We start from the raw sequence: 21556 nt of genomic DNA, 5'->3' as shown, positions 1-21556 counted from the left end.
TATTTGAGTATTTCTCATTCCAAATCATACCAGCACTGTCAATTACTATTTACAGAAGCACAGTATAAGCAACAGGTGTAAACCAATTTCAAAATCAAGTCTTCATAGAGACCTGGGCAGGGAATGCAGAGGTGTGCAGGTAAGGAGGGAGGCACAGAAGTCTTCTACCTAGAGCGGCTGACTTCATAGCAAAAATGACCTATATGTGTGCTATGTCAGTATTGTAATATTCAGCTATCAAACACACTAAAACACAAAGATTTGCATAACAAAAACTGAATCTCCCTTCTGCTAAGCTCAGAAGCAGGAAAAAAAATTATTTCCTACAGTTTCTTCAGAAAAATGATTTCTTGGAAAATTGGTATGTACAGCTGTGCTTCATGTCTACAAAGCTGGTGTTTAATACCAGGAATCTGAGCTGGTTTTAATAAAAAATGCAAATATAAATTAGGATTAAAAGAAGTCTGTATCTTACAAGAACAGAAACTGTAATATTTATTGTCTTACACACTCAATGTGGATATCTACATAAAAGCCTGTCAGTGCAATTCATTTATTGCAAGTTTTAAGAATAAATTATTCTCAGAACTACAGCGACATCTAAAAAACAAGAATATTTTGTCAAAAATAAAAAGCAAGAAAGATACTGCTTTCTCTTCACATTTGTTTCATATTAATGTCTTTATCTGAGGAAATCTTATCCGGTGATACAGACCCCACAGTATAATTAATGTTGATGTGGGTAGATTACTTCTGCATTGGTCAAATAACACTACCAAAGCGCAGACAATAAAGAGGCAGAGGAGTTCTTACAGGACACTACAAAGCCAAATGTCTTCAGTTATACGTAAGCATAATTTTCTACACATATAATCATGGAGTTACTTTACCTGCAGATGAAAGTTAACTCTATTTACTACAGAGAACAAGGAATAAAACTCTTGGCTTTTAAGAAACTGAAAACCTTTCCATGCCTCACAAAAATAAGGAGAAAATGCAAAATTGGCTATGAATATCTGCATCTATTCATACAAGATTATACCTGAACTATGATGAACTCTAGACAGAACTGAATAAACAGAAAACTAATGTATAAAAATACTAATGCTGAAGACAAAGAAGGAAATCCCTTTTATTCTATTTGCTTGTTTTCCTAAAGCATTTTACTTTACATATTTCCTCCTTCTAATTACATGTTTTTCACAGTTTATTCCCAATCTGTATCATATCTCAGAGGCAGTTCTTAGTAATGTAAAAATACATACAAAGGGATTTTTGACCTTGAATTTGATTCAGTGCCTTCAACATCAAGTCTCTGGCAGCTGAGAGTGAAATTTTGAACAATTCTAAAAATTCAGATCAGCTGAATTTGCAAGAGATACGCGAGGAAGAGAATTCTATGTGTATTGCTGCTGCACACTCTGTTTTAAGCTACATAAAAATAGCGAGGCAAAGCTTCATTGGAGCACTTACAAAAACACACTGAAACCCTGCCTCCAGGTCACTGTCTCAGTATTACGATCATCATCATCTGCTGTACTACCCACAGAACTGCTCCATCAGAGGGTAATCCAAGTTCTCCAGTTTAACTTTTTTAAAGTGTAAGTTCAAATTCACACTGTCATACAGTTTCCTGTCAATTAAATGAGTTCCAGTTTTCCACAGCAAGGGGAAAAAGCCCTGGAAAACTGACTGCAATCATGTGGGGGTGAGGGGAAACACCCATGAGTGCTATTATGAAAAACAGTAGTACATTTTAATATTTCAACTTCTCTGCAGCAGCCAATAAATGATCCATGTTCTTATGCATTTATTACAAATATTACATACATCCAAATCCATAATCATATGGTAAACAGGAAAAAGTGAGAAGTCAGATTCATTAAAATTTGAATTTTTACCACTGACTTCACTGAGGCCAAAATGTTAATGAGATGCACAACTAGGTTCAAGTTTTTCAACATTTCACTCCGCTCTCTGAAGTCTGGGTTTTCCAAAAATAAAACTGAGAAAGGCTCAGGTCAGTAATTTTCTTTATACCCACAGCAATATATAAAGCTATATCAAGAATATATCAAGATATTAAGCTGTAACAAGAATGTTAGCTGTGGGTTTACTGTATTCAAGCTTTTGTTGTAAAAATCAGTAACATTTATTAGTCTTTACTGCTGTCTGAAAAGAATAATTTTGCAGGTAACTAATGTTTACCAATTCTATGAGGTTTTTCTATTCTTCAAGTGGCTAAAGCAGTAAAAAGGGAAAAAACACTGTTAAAATTGAGCTAACTCTTAAAAGCAAATAAAATTCTTCAGATGTTACAGAACTTTCATTTTAAGTTTAAGGAATTATTTCCTATTTTATTTTTCTTTATGATATAAACCTGTATGATAAGCATTTAGCTAAGCAGAGAAGAAAACACTGCCCTAGGTACTGGACTAGCCTACAGTGGGGGCACAGAACGAGGGCACACCAGCACAGCTAAGAAGAGATAATTACCCTGGATTCTTTGGTTCACTGTCTCGTGAACTTCCTCCCTTCAGCTTTCTAACCAGCTTCTCACTGCTGCGTCTAATGGAAGCACGAAGTTTGCTAAAGGAACCACTGCGTTTTAAAGATCCAGTGCCATCCTGAAAAAAATTGAACAGATGTGAAAGTGCAAGAGTTTGACGCCCTCCCCCAAACCTGGCTCAAAAACATTTCATTGGTTAAAAAGGTTTTTTTAAATTGCCATTAATACATACTTGGTACAATTACCAGAACACAGAGTATCATATAGCTATAACTTTAACAAAACAAAAGGGTTCCTTCCAAATTGTAACAAAGATTTCTAAATTGTGAAGACATGCTCAAGCCGTGATTCAAAATAATTAATAAAACCCCTCCACAGCAGTCAAACAATTCACCATCACCATGTTACCATTTCATATGAGCGCATTGTGGTTAACAGAGTAAAAGCCCCAAGCAAAAGCATTCCACCAGAGTAAGGAAAAAAAACTGTTTTATTTTTTTCTAAACATCTACATTACTTGCAAACACGTTTGTTTAATCCTAAAATCCTTAAACAAAAATATCTCTGATCAGAGACATCTATGGTTAAATTCCTGTGCTTCATTTTAACTTTCACCAAAGAGAATGTAAGACATGATGAATTTTTCATACATTGCATGTTTTGCACTACTGTGCTGATCCAAAGAAACTTCCAGCTGACCACAGTCCTATTTTTAAATGTCTTACTCTTAAAGAAACCCCACCAAACCCAATGGTTTAGAAGATTAAAAGTGACTGCTTCCTACTTCGCAGAAATCCTATGCGATTATGAAAGAAGAATTGTAAAGGAAGAAAGTAAAGTACTACTAAGCAGACAAAGACAGACACCTGAGTTGGAGTGAGTTTATTAGAAGTTAGAAAGACAAATACACAAATCACTGAACACCAAGATTAGTAGAGAAAAGCATAATTGCCAAAATCTCACACAAAGACTAAACAGCAACGCTACTGTAGAATAATCATAAGTGAAGACATCCAGAGTTCCATATTGATGTTAACCATGTAATAAGTCTCTAAATACATTTTAAAGCACTTGGAGAACATGCCTTACTGTTACGGGGTTTGTTTTGGTTTTCTCCTGTAAAGATCACCATCATGCCATTTCAATAACACCTTGTGTGATACTTTTAACTACCTTTTTTCCATAGTGAACAGCTACTTATAAAGTTCATTGTTACTTTTTTTTTTTTAAACTAATGTATTACACAGCAAATGGTTGTAATAACATTCTGTATGACTAGATACATATCTGGCAAAGCTACACATGTACAGAAATAGAAAAACTGAAAAAAAGACACCAGCACTGAAGGAATGGCCAGTTTACAGGGAAGTGTAGCTCTGACAAGAATCTTAAGGGATTTGCTAAAACACAGCAGTCAGTACTGAAGAGAGAAGTTAAAGCTTGAAGATGGTGCACGCCCGTCATGCAGGAGACAGTATAAGAATCACAAAAGGCATCTAGGCCTGTCAGAAATGGAGAGAGAAAAACTGAATGAAACTGTTGGGAAAAATTCAACAGTTTTCAATTCCGAACAGTTACGTTTACAGTATTTCTAGGTCACATTCAAAACCATTTTTCCCAGAGTAAGTATTTGGACTGCCCTTAAGTACAAAGCGCAGGCCCTTGCCATTACCAGAACGTACATCTTTATACACTTTTGCCCCTATAACTAATATGTGACGTACAAGTGAGCATCAATTATGCTGCGCATTCTTCAGGTTAGCATTTGTATGAAATACAAAACACCTTTAAGAGGGATAGCTTTAGCACTATATCTTGTAAATGAAGAAAGTTGGGGTTTTTTTCAGCTGACGTTAACACAAAAATAAATAATAATAATAAAAAAAAAAGCCAGAAGAAAGGAACAGAGCAAGGTGCATTCATTTCAGCTTTAACTTCTGTCAGGAATTTTCCTTGAAACAAAACCGCAAGAAGAAAGAGGTCTTCCCCTAACATCCAGACAAAATTCTGTTCATTCCTTTAAGGAATTAGAATCCAACTGACCTCAAGTATTTTTTAGAGCATATTTCTGTGTGTGTGTGTATATATATTACCCAAGTGGAAACTTCTGTACTTTCCCTAATTCAGTGAGGCAGCTGAAAGAATCCACCTTTAAATATAAGCTGCGGTTCAATTTACATGCTTTCCATTATCAGTGTTAAGTAAAGAAACCATTACTGATAGTCTTAAGATAACAGTTTTGAGAGCCTTTATCTATAACAACTGGAATGAACAGTAATTAAAATTATTCTTGCAGATGGCAAAATGCCTTGTTACCAAGTGATCAGAAGATCAAAATCTGAGTATTTATGTTTCACACTAAATTGTTTTCTACACTTCCAAAAAATAGCTTCAGCTTTTCAGGATTGGATAAATTGAAGTCTAAATTCCAATCAGAAGTATTAGATCAGTGAAAAGGCTAATTATTCCTGTTGTCTTAAACCAGTGATGTTAGAGTAGTGGCAATGATCCAATGAACAAAGGCAAGCTATAGAGTATAACTTATGCTAACCGGCACATTAGGAAGAAGCAGACAAGCTTTTGGGTACTTCAAATCTGAAATAAACACACTGAACTTCCAAGTTAAACACTGACTGCAGGGTTAACAAAACACCTTTAAAACATAAGTTTAGGAGAAAAAGAAAATCCTAAATCCAGTGTAAACAAACAAACAAAAAAATGAGATATCTGTTTCAAGGGCAAAGATTAATTGCCAATTTTTACGTCACCCAGAATGAGATTCACATTACTTTTGCTTACACCTCCTCACCATCATCTCCCGCAGTTTGTAGTTGTCTGCTACAATGCTGCTGTCTGAGACCTCTTATTAAATAAGAGAAACTCATACCAGCTAATCTATGGTAGTAAAATTTATTGCTTTCACACCTGAAAGTGGACTATGTGCCCCGAAGCTTGTATTTTTGAAGCATATGGTTTAGAATACTAAAAGGTACTTCCTCACACTAAAAACATTATCTTAAATTATAAACACTATCATACCCCGAAGATTTTTATCTGTCCTCTAACTGACTGCAAGATCAATTTATGAAAATGGCAATTACAAATGCTATCATTTTTAATATACAAACATAGTAAGGGATAAAAATCTTGGGATTTCTACCTTGAATTTTTAAGACAAAGTATTTTCTTGCATTTTCAAGTATCTTCGGTGAACTTTAAGGGATGGACTTTATATGAAACATGTAAACATGCACTACATCACCTCATTTAGCATGTGCATTTTAATAGTTAATGACAGATCTGCTTCCAATAGATATTTCCATGCTTTTTCGAAGAATGTAAGCCACTACATGAAAGCATATAACACTTAATAATTATCACATTCCATATCAATGTATGTAACCAAATTACAATACATCTTCCAACATAATTTTTTCGTTGAAGTTTGTTGCTTTACACATGCCACCTATCCTCTGACAGCCAAGAACGTGAGTGAGCTTGACCACTTCAGAAGAATTTAAAGGGAAAAGGCAGGCCTCTCTTCAGGCTCTGCATACAGAAGTATTTGCCTGATAAAAAAAAATTCTACTACACTTTATGAATCAGAATATTTTGTCTGGAGGGAACACAGGAGGGTAAAGAGAAGCTACACGATATAAAGTAGAGGGAAGAACAGCACTGAGACAGAAACACTAGCAGGGTAGAGGGAGAGAGAGTTGCCCACTTTACGTAAAAGATGCAATACACAATACCTTGGGGGGAAGGGGGGAAGAAATAACGAGGATGAGAATAAAGCAATGCCACTTCAGCATACTAAAAATGAAAGGTTTGTTTGTCTTGACAGGTCAAAATTTAATTTTTTAGATCAACTAGTTTTATCACTGAGTTTGATTCTAATATTGACCTAGAAATACCGTCTAGTGCTTTTCCAGAAGGCCTTTTCAACCCAAAACCTGCATGCTTGTTTAATTAATGTCAATAACAGAAAAAAGTTTAATCCATTTAGAACATATATTCATGCAAAGTACAGCGAAAATTAAGGGAGGAGTACAGTACACAGTTCTAATGCCAAACGGGCAAAATGAAAATTAAAGAGTTATCCAACCTTACTTTGGCTTTATTAATGATGCAGTATTATTCACAATAGATGCTGATTGACTGTCTTGGCACTGAGAACACCAATGCCAAGAAAACAATGAGACAAAAGCAAAGATGGAAAGAACATGCTCCTTTAAGACTAAGGCAGTATGTGTTTTATCAAGGTTTCTTTGGAATGTTAAGCTTTGTCTCATGCAGCTAAAAAAAAAAAAAAAAAAAAAGAGATAGCTATTTTAAGATAAATGAAACTTCGGAACATTCAACATTGCAAAGTAGGCTACTTCCCCTCCCATACAGGAAAAGCAGGCAACAGCACTTCAATAATCTAACAGAATATTTTCAGCAGAACTGCAGCTGGGAGTTAGTTAACAGTGCAATATATATCCCATTGCCAGCAATGGAATAAACCACGGGAAAGCTGGTGACAGAAGCAAACAACTATGTAAGCCAGATCAATAACTGAAAGCCCCCACTGTCTTTCAAATAAAGGAAAACAATGGTTAGAAAAATGCATATGTAATCACATTTATATATATATATATATATGTATGTTTTTACTTTATGACAATCAGTGTTATAAAGTGCAGCCAACATATGGGAGACAGATAGGAACAAGCCCTGACTCCAGTCAAATTCTAATACAGGAAAATGACAGTAATATTTCACTTAAGAAACGTGAAGTTACTATCACATTGTTATTTGATGACACTGCCTCTTAAAAATAATTGTATAGCAGCTTGAAAAGTTATGTGCTTTCCTCTAACAAGTTGGGTAAAGGAGGAGATTGGAAGTATTTTAGTGTTAGACTGATCACTTTATTTTACTCTAAAATGGCTAACACTTAATACATCTCCATAGCAAGTATTCCTTGTGATTCCAACAGATGCAGTATTTTAAAAAAACCAAAACATTTAAAATATGGGCAAATATGGCATCAAAAGGACAAAAGCGAAAGTAAGTTAATTGCCAGAGTATTTCTACCAGTAAAAAGAAACCACTGACAAGCAATTTTACACCAGACCATAACCAGGACACTCAATCAGCATTAAACAACTTAAATACTACTGCTTGGGACACTTCACCATTCAGAACAAGAAGAGAAAGGGTGTTTTAAAGCTTTAAAATGTTACTTTTTTTTTTTACATGATGTTATGAAAAACAAAGTGTTACTCTTCATTTCTTAAATGATTCTGCAAAATTACAAAGTAGACCAAGAAACTACTGAAACCACGTTATGCTGGTGAATAGACAACCATATTTGTTACGGTGATAATTTGTCTATGCTATTTTCTTAAACTGTGTACTGTACTTACCCCATTCCATTCTACGCTCATACTCACTTCCTCGCCTCCATCAGGACCACTCTCGTACTTTACCACATCAACATTGAGGCTTTCTCGGCTTCGCCTTTTTTCTATGCTCTCAGGGTCATTCAGCACTTCAGCAACTCTCTGTTTATGAACATTGTCAAGACCCTGAGAAATAGGTAAAATGAGAAAAGGTTTCATTTTATTACGAGGTGTATTAATCTACAACTTACACACAATAACTGTACCAAGAAAGAAGTCAATCAAACTCATAACTGCATTACCCTGATTCTGCCTTCAAAAGGCAGTCAGGATGAGTTGCCGTCTATACATGGCAGGAATCAACATAGCATGAAGTGGTCAGACAGTTTGGCAGCTTGAGGATTCAGTGACTTGCCATTCTTCTCCTCCTTCCCTATCACTTGTCAAAGCCATTTGCTGTTCCTGTCACTTACCTGAAGCCATGTGGCCACCAGCTCAATATTTAAGCCATTTATACATCATGAATGCAATTCTCAGTTTTCCGCTTATCAAATGGTGCAGCATTCACCCACCTTTGGAAAGAACATTGCAGGTGTCTGAACATCTAATACCCAAGACACAGGTTGTGTTATTTAAAAATACTAACATATGGCACTTGGCACGTTAGTATAATTTATCCTTCAGAAAGACATCAAATAGAAAATAAGCTTGTAATAGAACAGACTCGATAGTCAATAAAATGTGTTTACTTTGTGTTAACGAATGCCCATCAATTATCAAATAATCCTTTAAATCTCTTAAAAGTGCTAAAATACCTCTATGAAAACCCTGAAAAATAGAGGCAAAATCTTTAACACAGAAACTAGAAAGTAACAAAGCTCAAATCATACTTATTTTCAGTTTTGTTTTCCTTATAATAAACCTATACCCCACACCATTAATGGTATTTGCTGATATGAACAGATCCCCAATGATCACCTTGCATGTCAGAAAACACTCTGCATCTTTCACTGTGCAGCATTCGCAGCAAATGCCGCAGGAGATCTGTGTGACAAACCCATAAGGTCTACCACAATACAGAAAGTGAAAATCATGCCAAAATTCTGCTTGAAAGTGCCTGAATAAGAACGGAAGTTATTTTAGTGGCATGGAGAAATCAGGTTCTTGGTCCACACACAGCTGCTTTCCACTAACTGAAGAGCAGAACAGCCCTCTCTAATGGAATTCTATGCAGAAGCAAGCATGAAACCAACACATAATGATCATGTATTTTCACTTCCACGTGGCCGTATGGTGCACAGAAGTGGCTACAGCTCTCAGACAGTAGAGAAGCACAGGCTCATAATGGCTTTTGCACCAAACCCTTTAGCAGCACAGAACATGAAAAGCATAAAGTTATTTGAAATCACGGAGGAGGTGATGCATCACATAACCTCTAGGCTCTGTTCCACAGCTACTGTCTCTCATTTACCTCACATGTTAGGGGGTGGTGGGGGAGGGAATACAGGGAACTGCACTTTCCTCGTTTGTTTGATTCTGCCATGAAAGATGAAGGACAAAGAACTTCACTAGTCTTTAAAAATTTAGCCTATACATCCCAGAAGCTAAAGCAAACAAACAAACAAAAAAACGCATGAAGGAGAAGAGAGCTGTGAAGGACCGACGCTTTTCCACACCTGGGAACTGGGAACAAAGTCCCTCTTTGCTTTTAGCTCAGAAGGGAACATGCATTAACCCTGTCTGTCCTCCTTTACTTTAATGATGTAGAATACAAAGGTAGTGTTAAACACTGCTAGTAAGACAGCATTGTTTCCTACATGTCCAAATCTGGTGCTGTGCGTAATGTGATGTATTATGGTATAATGATATAGGTGGTATATGATGCACCAATGAAAATCTGAAGCATGCCTAACGAAGTAGCAGCTACAAGCCTCCACGAGGCTCTGTGGAAAATGGAGACAAGTTCTTCAAGTGGTACTGGCAAGCCAGAAGTGGGCTGATTAACTAGGGGCTCTCCAGTAGCAAGATCTCCCATCCTTAATTCCCAAATAATCAATTGCAAGCTTCACAGTAAAAATTTGACCTTGAAAAGCTGGTGTTCTGTTTTGGGGTTTTTATACATATATTTAAAAAAAAGAAAACAAACGTAAGTACAAGCTAAGTTTTCTTACAGTCTTCTTATTACTATTATGCCAATTTATCCTGGTTATACCTGTTCACTAAAAAATTATCCTGTGTAATTGCAACAGTTAAACTAAGAACCAAAACAAACATATTAAGGTGCAGCGCACATTTGTTTATCTTCAAATCACATTCGAATGAGAGATACACCAAAAATGAGCCTTCAGTAAAAGTATGTGAAAATGATCCTCAATAAAAGAGAGCATCTGTATCAGCTATATCCATATCCCCCCCCCCCCCCCCGAATTTTCCTTGCTGAAGAACTTTTCTCCCAGATTCATACTTTACTTTTACCAGTTTCATTCCACTTATATGGCAAACACTCAAGTTTTCCATCATTTTTTGTGGAAGAATGTACTTACGGCACCTTACATCAAAGGGAACTGTTGCTGAAGTCACTAGAATAATATGAGGTTTGCCAAGAACTTTTTTGCCCTCTCTTTTCCAGCAATCTGCTTTTATATACGTCAAACACTGCAGTATCATTCTTTAAAATACAACTGCAAATCAGTATAACCAATAAAAAATAATATAGTATCAAAAAATATATCATCCACCACCCAAGACAGATTACTTCCATTTAGAATTTGAGTTTAGAATTTTACATGGACATCTAAGGAAAAACAAAAGAAACAAAACACCACCACAATAAAACAAACTACTTCTGAAAAATATACAAATCTTACTATTGCGTAAAAAACAAAATTAAAATAGAACTTTCCAAATTTCTTAATCACTTGTAATTTCTTACTTTGCTTTTCATTTTAAACTGACTGACAAGCCGTGTTTGCTTATCCAGTCTTATGTACTTCTATAAAGACATTGTATGAAAGGAAAAACAAAAAGCCAATAAAACCGCAACAAAAACAAACCCTCTGCCACCTTCTAAGACTGTGAGAAAGTGTTACTTGAACAGCAGATTTGAGAGCACAGAGACAGCACAGAACTTCTCCCCATTAAAAGGATAATAGCCCCCCCCCCCCCCCAAAGTGTAATATCCATCCCATCAGTTTGTAAAAGTAACAAAAACAGCAACTGATAAATTTATAACAGCCTTCTGAAGGTCTGCACCAGTCGCCGTCAGTTGTATACAGAAACAGAACAGTTTTAAGTTTGGCAGCTACTGGCAAAGGACATCATCAACAGACACTCTCCATTTTCCCCTAGCTACAGTCTCTCTCCCACGACACGTAGCCAGTTGAGAGGACTGCTAGTCACCACAATGTTTTCTGCTCTTCCATTTTCCACATTAATTTCACTCCCAGTTTGAATCATGCTGCTGGTACATGGTGCCACTGCCCTAACAATTAACCAGTTCGCAGGTGTTAAGAGGGTATCAGTTTATCACCAGTTCAGACTGAAATTAGAGGGTGACACCAGGCACCAGGCACTGAATAGCTAAGAGTTTATATATTTTGCATGTACGATAGATACTGAAGTTGCAAATCCACACAGCCACAATGCAGAAATATCAAGACAAATTTTCATACTTGCCTGTTTACGAGATCTCATTGCTGCCTCTTCTAATGTTTCAGCAGCTTCAAATTTGCCCTGCCGTCTGTAAAGTGCCCCAAGGTTCTTTAAGGTAGTTGTTACTGTTGGACTAATTAAAAAAAAAAAAAAAAAGGTGTATATATACACACACATATGCACACACACAAAAAACTCTTAATTCACAAATAAAAACTTAAATATTGATCATATTTTTTGTAATTATTTAATAAGCCTCTCTTGAAATATACTATACTGTACTTCACGTACATGGGAAAACCTGTTAAGCCCTTTCAATGTGCATTAATGGCTCACATTATGATTAGTTCACAGCCCTGAAACTGGAAGTTAGTAACTAGCCTCTAGATCTACTCAGAACTGGAGGGCTATATCCTTGTGTTTCTCAGATGTGTCTTGAGGTGAAAATTTAGCTCAATCTGAGTGTGTCCAACCGAATAATTGTGAAACTTCCAGAAAATATGCCTACTTATAAATACAGTGACCATTACCGTAGCACGTATTAGTCTCAAAACAAATTACCAGTTCCTTTCATCAGCTTTTACTTCGTACCTATTTGGAGTTTCTATGCATTCAAACTAGATTGAACAATAAAGGGTGGGGGGAACCCCATCCTGTATTCCATTAACAAGTCTCATGCTCCAACAAGACATTTTTGTTTCAATGACACAATGAGAATTATCTCAGTCACAGTATTGTTGCTTGAAGTTTTCCTCCAGTAACAGCAGAGAAAAGATTTCCTCATGCATTAGAATGAACTAGTATATGAAAAACGAACCAACAAAATGTACTGCACGCAGAGTGTTCAGGATGGAGAAACAGATTTCCACAGTACAAAGGTTCTGTTACTTGTTAAATATAAGAATTCAGACACAGAGGAAAAAAAACCCTCACTGAAGATTATCAGTACTAGCTGCAGGCTTTCTCTTACATTGTACCAGCTGCACAGTACAGAAAAAAAAGGAATAAAATTAAAGCAAGCAGAAAAAATATTTCATCAAGTATAATCCAAGCTGAAGTCCTTGTTTCTCTTCTTCTGTGTTAAGGTACATGTTTTCATTCACACCAAACTATACTCTGCAAGCTTTAGAAACTCACAAAATGCTGAACTAAGGCAGGTTAACTTTGTTTCTTGTCCCAGCTAGAAAACTCAAGGCTGTTATTTGCAGTCTCCTTTTTGCTTCTGGCCCTCTCTCGAGGTCTTTCTGGGGCAGGGAGAGCACATATGCCAACCAACAGTATAAAAAAAAGAAAGGTGACCTACGCTTCCATGCAAAGGACTGCCAAGAACACAAGTGGTGAATTTTTATGTCACTTACTAGATCTAACCAGCCTAGATTAAGAGCAGCCCTGGGACCTGAAAACTGCTACTGTGTTCCCGAAACCCAGTCTTGGGGCCTTAATTTTTAATACTATGGTTTTTAGTGTCCTAAGCAGGCAGCTGGTTCAGTTTCATTTTCAAACATACTTTAAATCTGACATTTCTGTATACTAGGTATTGCCACATTGTTTGTCCTGTAAAGAAGTTCCTCACCTGTCAACTTTGCAAGCTTTGTACCAGCCACCATATTCTCCAAAAGATGTGCCATCTTTTTGCTTTCCCTAAAACAAAAGTAACATTGAAGAAAAATAACTGCTTTGTAACTTAAAAAGTAAGAGCTCAAAAAAAAAGTATTTATGACAGCAGCCTTACTTTGCATTCTTCTCTCTCTTCCGCATGCATCCAAATAGGCTTATTTTCATCTGATGAAGTAGAAGAAAATATTTTAAAGAAGTACAAAATTACAAAGTATTCATTGCTTGATTTTCACCCTTCTGAAATGAAGTGGTGAACCAGAGAATTATGCTATTACCACCACAAAAAAGCTTACTGTCCGTACTACAAGCAGCACATAAACAGAACATGCACCTCTCGTTATATAGTTCTATAATTCTGTCTTTTCTTATCTGAACTTCGAAACAGTTACTTCTGAGAAGCTCTGAAGTCAGTACATGCTGCCATCAATTTGTCACGTGCCTAGTTCTGTGGTAGAATACACACATTTCTTTTTTTTATTGTAACAATTGTTTTGACATCTACTAAGCGGTGCAGATGCTACTGTCATGGAATGCAATGAAAATTCTTCACTGTGATTTATAGTTGGTAAAATCCATTTGACTTCAGTGTACAGTGTAGTTCACAATTTAAGGGTATTTTCCCCATTCTTAAAATGTATTAATGGAGGACTCACATTAGCAATGTAGTTACTAAAAATCATTAAAAATTATTAAAAATATTGCACTGATTTTTTTCCTGTGACTGGAAAGTGACATACATTTTTCTGCCCCTATAACAATACCAAAATTAGTTTTGGTTGGGCATAAGATAAACTACACCACAAATACAATCCATAAAACATAAGCCTACCAAGTCTACCTCATGTAAGAAAAACAATCCTTTTGAATCAAATATTACTGGTGTATCTAAATGCTTTTTATGATGAATGTACTTCCAACACATCTATAATCTCACACTTTTTAAGTCTACCTCAAGCAGACAAAAATTTTAACCAGGATACAATCTGCAGGAAGCTAATTGTATTTCATAGTAACTACAAAAATCAAGCATACATTCAAAACTAGGGATTAAGTTTCTTACCATCTACAGAGCCAAATTCCCGTTCATGAGCACGAGTAAGAATCTCTTTGTATAAAGTTTCTGCTTGCTTAAATTTGCCCTGTTTTAGATAGCAGGATGCCTGAAAACAAAATATCCCCCCAAAAGATATATCAGCACAATGTTTTATTTAGCTTGATAAATAATAAATACCATACATGCTGAGTAAAGGTGTGTTTCAATTCATTAGAAAATACTCCCATTTCTTAGATTTGCTTTATAAAGGGCTTACCAGGTTATTCTTTGTTTTTGCAACATTTGGATCATCTGGTCCCAGCTTAGTCTGGTATATCTCCAGTGCCCTCTGATAGTAGTATTCAACCTCCTCATATTTACCCTGGTTCTGGCATAGTAAAGCCAAGTTATTTAATTGTTTGGCAACATCAGGGTGATCTTTCCCCAGGACCTGAAAATGAAATACCTTCTATTAAAATATCACATCAGCGTTTAGAAATGCATCATTTAGAAATACCCCATTAGTTTTTATTCCTCATCAATTCAACATGAGGAAGACAAAAGTAAAATTTGAATTTGGAAGGCACGACAATCACTCAATTTCGCTACAAACTGAGAATGTTGAAGAACAATTCATAACAGGAATATTGAAAGGAGTATAACAACATTATATGCAGCATATTATATAAAGAAGCCTGAAGATGCAGGCATTCAGCCTCATGGACTAGAATAAATATCCACATAGTCGTAGAAAAATCAACTAAAAAACTTTAACTGTGATTCTGTGATTCATTTAATTTCAATTGTCTCGTCAAATCAAAGATTACTTAACTATCAAAGGGAAAAGAAAAAAGTAAAGAAGATGAATTACAAAATACAGAATTTAGAATATACCGAGACCACTCCAACAGCTCTGAAGGACTACTGGAACTTACTGCTGTTTTGAATTTCAGACACTGCTAACTACCAGGGCATTGCTACCTCTGTGGTTTATCTGGCTGACCTACCCCACCAAAACACAAAAGAATTTGAGAGTGTAACTTTGCTCCCTCCCTCAAAAAATCCGTTCATAGGTGCTGTGTCCTTTTACTCATACCTTTTCTCTGATTTCCAGAGCTCGCTTACACAATGGTTCAGCTTCTTTGTATTTTCCCCGTTTACCATAAAGTACTGCAAGATTGTTTAGAGTTGCTGCCACCTGTCAACAGTAGAGAAATATTAATTACACTGGAATTTGCTCATACAAGTATCTGGCAAATGAACACATCTGCAATGCATTGATGTTTTCAAATTTTCCATTTGCAGATGAAGAAATAATTATTATTAAATGCGTATTTCTGCTTCATTCGTGGAAATGTCATTTAGTGCATATATTTTCTTCATACGTTCTCTTACAGAGTTACCTCTCACATCTATAGTCAGAGCTGCCCTGCTTCACACAGGCTACATGAAGTGAGATATTACATTACTTTTAAACACTTAAAAGCAGCAGTGAAACAAATCAGTACACCTTCAATCTGAGTTTAATGAAGTGATTTGAGAAAGCAAATTAAAATCTTTCTTCCCAAATTAACTTCCCATAGAAAATCCATTCAATCTGGAATCAAGTATGTGCAAGTCATTTGCGGTGAAACAGCATTGAATATAACGCTCAAAAGGTATGTTAAATATTTAAGAGAAAACAAAACATGTTGCATTGTGGCCTCCTACCTGTACTGTTTAGAGATAAGCCAGGTCTTAAAAACTGTCCTGTTGAGTTTAATGTTAGAATGAGTTGAAAATAATTCAGCGAAAAACACAACTAAGAATATATATTGCATGTATACAAACCGCAGGATGATCTTTGCCCAAAGTCTTTTCACGGATAGCCAAGGCATCATTCAAGAGATTTGCTGCATCTTTGTATTTGTTCTGGTCTCTAAATTTTGAAAAGTCATAATTAATACAGGGGAATTCAGAACAGAAAGTCATTAAAATGAAGCTGACTTCAGTACTGGCCTAAAGATGCTAGTACAAAAGCAGAGTGTATATTCAGAAATCAGGAAGTAAAAACCTGAAGCCTGTAACTGTAAAGTAGTTTGCTGGCTGAGTACTAGCATGTACTACTTCTACACTGCTGTCTAATCTATACCTCTAGATTATCTGTAAGTGGGTAATCAAGATATGCCTCCTCGAGCAGACAAAACAAAAACAAAAAAAAAAGCATCAAAACCAGCTTCACTCCCACAACAGAGGCACAGGCAAAAATGCAACAACCTGTTTGACTTTTAAGTATAGGGAAACATATAAATATTGCAGGACCCTCTTGAGGGTTTTAATTAAAAAAACAGGGAATGGAAAATAATACAACAGGCAAAAAAATGTTAGTCCGAACATTAGCAGGTTGTAGCCAAATATTAACTCTGTATTTCACCAATATTTATCTATGTCTATACAAACCTGTACACCAAAGCAAGTATGTTCAACATAGTGGCAACATCAGGATGATCATGACCAGAAGTCTTCTCCAAATCTTCAAGAGCTTGTTTACAGAGAGGTACAGCAACCTCATATCTACCTTGGGAAGCATACTGAATAACTAGATTATGAAGGGTCCTTAATCTTGCCGGAATTTCATAGCCACCTTGTTGGGCAGCAGCTGCTGCACTGCTATGCTGCTGTTGAACTGAAAGAAATCCACAAGATTTTAAGTTGTTTAAAAGATGACTGTAACTAAAACATCTAATGTTACTGCTCAGTGACACAAAATGAGACTCACTGAATTTTATTTCTTCAGTACAAAGCATTAGTATTAGAACACACCTCACAGCACTCATGCTGTCTTGAACAGTAACAGTGAAAAATATGACCATTTTATTCTTCACACTCTGTCCAGTATTGTATTATTTTACACTTCTATTAGCTCAAAGGGGTGAATGTAATAAACCAATGAAGGAAGCAGACTACTTCAGCTCAGAAAATCATTAACAATTCCCAAAATTATATAAAAACTTTGCACTTACAAATATTGATGTTCCCCTACCAACAGGAACATCAACACAGACAAGCCAAACACCTGCAGAAAAGCTCAAATGTGCAGAAAAGCTTTACTGTCCTTCTCTAAACATACAAAATTTTTTGTTTCCCTTTGTTTGCTGTACCAAGGCTCACTTAAGGTTGGCACTTAAAGGATTAAAACACCTTGGATGCAGCTAACAGTTGCAAGAGAAAAGGCACTGAGTCATCAAAGCCAGTGTCAACCTTTAGGTTTTACTTACTAACCGTCAGCGTCAGTCACTTATTTTCCAGTAGCTCCTAACCTTTTGTTGTTGCGACCCCCACCCTCCCACTCCCCCCAAAGATCTACTACCCTTTTTCTCTTCACCTGAGAGATTTCTGGGAGGATCGAGAAAATTACTTCTTACTCATTTTCATTAAATTCTAGACACCAGCCAGGATAAGGGCTCCAGCTGTCAGCCTGACTTTCTTCTCTCCTTTCTATTGGGCAAAACACTCTCTCGCAGCACATGGGAGACTTTTTATGTCAGTGGAATCATAAAATTCCAAGCCTACACCCACAATTGCTGCCCACCAAAGCACTGTACAATTTAAGTATTTTTCCTGGAAGTCCAGGAAGTTAGTGAAACATCAACTTTGTCTTCTGTAAAGCAAAATCAGGTAGATTGACTACACGGGTATACAGACAGCTTTGCCATTCAGTTTTCCTACTACAAAATTCTACGGAAAGAAGGATGAGCTCAGGGGGGAATTCACAGTCAACACTAACCTATTCTAAACTCTTCAAGTCTTCTTCCATTGCTGGCTATGGACAGCATTACCATGCGATCAAGCACACAGTGTTATCTTGCATATGTGCCCATAAAGGACATCTGAAACTCTGCTGATTACAAGAGTGGGACCCTTCAAGACATTTCTTCTGAAGTCATTTGTCTACTAAGAACCTTTATATTACTAGCACACTGCATATACACTACAGTATCAATACATTGTGTAACATCAGCTTTACACCCATATGAAAATCACACTTCACTAAGCAAGCACTATCTATTAATGGCTTCTTTCAATCACAATACCATACCCCTACCTCAAACTTAACTGTATATTCACCAGTCCTTCTGACCTGAAGACAGTATTTCTAGAATGAGTAGTAACACTAAGGAAGACAATCTCAGCAAAGGACAAAAGATTATATGACAAAGACTTCCTACTAAAACCTGCCCCAAATTGTTAAATCAGATCATTAAAATGGTCATTAACAGAATTCACCATCTGGGCAGACCATTGAAAAGCTTCAATGTTTCAGAATCCGTCTCAGTCACTTGGAACAAACCTTTTCCATTCTGAGGCCCACAGGAAGGGCTGCGGGACCAACTTTGTACTGAAGTCAGTCTCAAGAACTTTATAACAGGTAGTACACTCTCTTTAAAAAACTACACCCCAGTTCTATACATATCAATGTGTAGTATTGTGTATCAATGACTGGTTTCCTTATTCTAGCACAGGCATTCACCACTCCACTGTGTCCCAGAGAACCCCAAGCATGGATTAATTTTTGTAAAGAGCGTCTTTATATTCTGCATTGCAGAAATACACTAACATTCTCATTTGAAGTACACTTACTTCCTTGTCCTTGGTCATCTTCATCATTAGGAAATAAGTCATCCAAAGGCTCTTTAGTGGAATCTGTATCTTTATCCTCCTATTGAACAACCCCAAACCCAAACAGAATGTTACACTTAAATCTAAGGCATAAAGGGACAATCCATTTAAACAGAAACATTAACGGAAAACCCCACATCCAGAATTTAGGAACTGCCAAGAATAACATTTCTCACAGAAGTTTAATGAAGGTCTTACGTTGAAATGTATTTACACACTCTGTCCCAAAACAATACAGGACACCTTCAGAAAAGCCAGGAATAGAAAACAGGTCTCCTAGATTTCAGTCTCAATTTAAGCACACAAGAACACATTTGTTACTCTTACAGAGACACTCTAATGCAAACACCCGGTGAAGAGTGAGTGCTACGGAATACAGAATTGTCCACTGTAGTTTTTTAGTCATAAATGCAGTTATAGGTGAGCAAGGGAGAGGAATAAGGAGATTCATCTCCTGAAGGAGAATAAAGTTGCACCAGCAGCTTTAGTTCTGTCACCTCAATTTCTGAGTGCTCAACTTCTGCACAAATAATAGATTATGCAATTGTGATCTGTAAGGCTCAAAAAAAAAAAAATCACTTGGAAGGAAATTAATCTCCAACAATCTCCATCTGGAACTGTATCAGTTTCTGCACAATCTATCAGTGTATATCGATTTTAAACACCCAAAGATCATTCCAAAACCCACAGTCATGTAAAATAAAGAAACAGATCACCCCTCAATCCTGCTTCTTAAATGTGAATCTACACAATATAAATAGTTGAAGTTCTCAGAAATGTTAATCTTAGGAGAAAACCCAGGAGCAGAACACATGCCTATTTTTCTGGCTCTCCATCCAACACCTTTTTCCACAGATCAAAAAATTCAGCTGCTGCTGCCAGCGTTCAAGTTCAATGGTGGCAAAGTGGGTGCTCTGCAAAAACAGCAGATTGATGGGACTAGATCTCAGCTGGGAAGTTCATTATTTTAAGCATGCTGATTCCAACCTCACACTGAGTATATACAATTGACTATTTTCAAAGGCTAACAGCAGAGATTGTCCATATGGCTAGTGGAACTACGAAGATGCTATGCTTACTTTGACCCTATTTGCCAATTAAACTTCAAATAATGGTGCTCTTTAGGCCATCTGCAGATTACAGTTCAACAGTTAGCACATCGAAATGCCAGTATTCCCTTCTCCTGCCCCTCTTCTAAATAGGCTTCACTGGCAGTATTCAGCTACAAATACCAACTCATGAAATAGCACTGAGAAGTTCTACGTGCAACTGACCTAAACAACTCTCACTACTCACAATATGTTAAAAAGGATTTAGTCAAGCAGTCAGTTAAGCACGACTAAAATGCATACATTTTCAACCTTTATGTTGCTAAAATAATTGGTTATAAAAAACACACAAAATGAGATCTTTCTTTACAGTACCATCTGATTTAAGAAAACAAAAGGATAACAAGAAGGGCCAATAATTCAGAAGCCTTTTTAAGTGATGTTACTTCTCTAAATTAAAACGTTATCCATTTTCTCTCTGAATCGAAGTATATGTAACACAATGGGCTAGCTAAACATGACTGAAAATGTGCAGATGATCACAATGTCTAGCAGAAGGTGATGAAAGGGGATTCAATAACATCCTATGCTAGTGTAAATTCTCAACAGATAAAAGTTACACACTGGTTTCTCTACATGAAAACTGAGTATTTTTCTTGCAGACAAAATAAGCCTCAAGTCCCCAATGAGCTTAGAATCTCTAATAGTTTACATTTCCCACTTATTTTAACTGTTGAATTTACAGAAGGAAATTTTTGGCTTGAAGTTCAGTTCTTTTTTTTTTTTAAAAGTTAATATGATACTAAAAACACATTCCTGGATTTTGATCCCCATATGTATTTTATGATCTACAGACAGTAAAACACTTCTTATTTTAAAAGAGTAATGAACAGAACTCTCAATCTTTCTGTGAACTATGTAACACTGGTACAAAGTCAGCATTTTAATGAAAAGTTTGTTAGAGACAAATAGAAAGCTTCTATCTGTCATTTCTTGGTAACTAGGCAGATTACATCACATATGTAAATGTAAGGTGGTTTTTACTCTACAGCTACTTACTGATGGTGAAATATCATCGTCATATTTTTTTAACTGATTCATGAATTCTAGATGTTTCTTCTCCTCCTCCAGTTGAGCCACAGATTGCTCACTTTTCTGTAGTTTCTGTTGTGTATTGGCTAGTTCATCCCGTAGCCACTGATTTTCCTGGCATAGCCGGCGAACCTGAGCACGCAATTTCTGCTTCTCTGATTCCACTGCATTTAAGTGATTTGACAAGGCCATCATTACCTAAAAAGCAGAAGGTGTCACTTGACATACTTCCTCTAGAATGCAGTTCTGTATTTTACATAAAAGCCTTTTATTTTTTTAAAACCTATATCAGCCGTGAAATCTAGTAAATATTCAGATTTCTCTTCTTTATATATCTGGTTCTCACTTTTCCTCTGAGCTTTTTTACCATTTGTTCAGCCAGAATTAACCTAAAGAAAACTCTTTGCTAATGATCGCTTTCCACGATGCTATCACAAGTCAAATTGTTTTTTAATTCCTTAAAGATTACATATAATCTTAACATACATTAAAAATTTGAACTAGGGTTTAGATTACTGAAATGGAAATCTTTGTTCCACTAACATGAAATGGAGCAGTA

At 36.3% G+C, this 21556-nt stretch overlaps 1 protein-coding gene across 12 annotated transcripts in view; it reads right to left on the bottom strand.

Annotated features, from left to right (window-relative positions):
• KLC1 (kinesin light chain 1) overlaps positions 1–21556 on the bottom strand; it is a 46397-nt gene that overhangs the window by 4725 nt on the left and 20116 nt on the right. For 5 of the 12 annotated variants that reach the window (XR_012662367.1, XM_075104014.1, XM_075104017.1 and 2 more), the window contains 12 exons: positions 20965–21195; positions 18818–18896; positions 16637–16862; positions 16028–16115; positions 15294–15395; positions 14475–14648; positions 14225–14324; positions 13280–13329; positions 13121–13188; positions 11572–11680; positions 7921–8082; positions 2497–2627 (listed from right to left, as the gene is read on the bottom strand). Coding sequence is in view for 11 of the 12 variants with exons in the window: in XM_075104014.1 (XP_074960115.1) it covers positions 2497–2627; positions 7921–8082; positions 11572–11680; positions 13121–13188; positions 13280–13329; positions 14225–14324; positions 14475–14648; positions 15294–15395; positions 16028–16115; positions 16637–16862; positions 18818–18896; positions 20965–21195 (1520 nt within the window). In the remaining variant the exon portion in view is untranslated. Of the gene's footprint in view, positions 1–2496; positions 2628–3376; positions 4012–7920; positions 8083–11571; positions 11681–13120; positions 13189–13279; positions 13330–14224; positions 14325–14474; positions 14649–15293; positions 15396–16027; positions 16116–16636; positions 16863–18817; positions 18897–20964; positions 21196–21556 lie in introns of those variants that run through there. The other 7 variants (XM_075104020.1, XM_075104016.1, XM_075104019.1 and 4 more) reach the window with 5 other exon arrangements.

The sequence above is a fragment of the Phalacrocorax aristotelis genome, chromosome 9, assembly GCF_949628215.1.
Source record: "Phalacrocorax aristotelis chromosome 9, bGulAri2.1, whole genome shotgun sequence".
Taxonomy (NCBI): Eukaryota; Metazoa; Chordata; class Aves; order Suliformes; family Phalacrocoracidae; genus Phalacrocorax; species Phalacrocorax aristotelis.
Note: the sequence above shows the minus strand (reverse complement) of the source record. Positions and strands in the feature narration are given on the sequence as shown.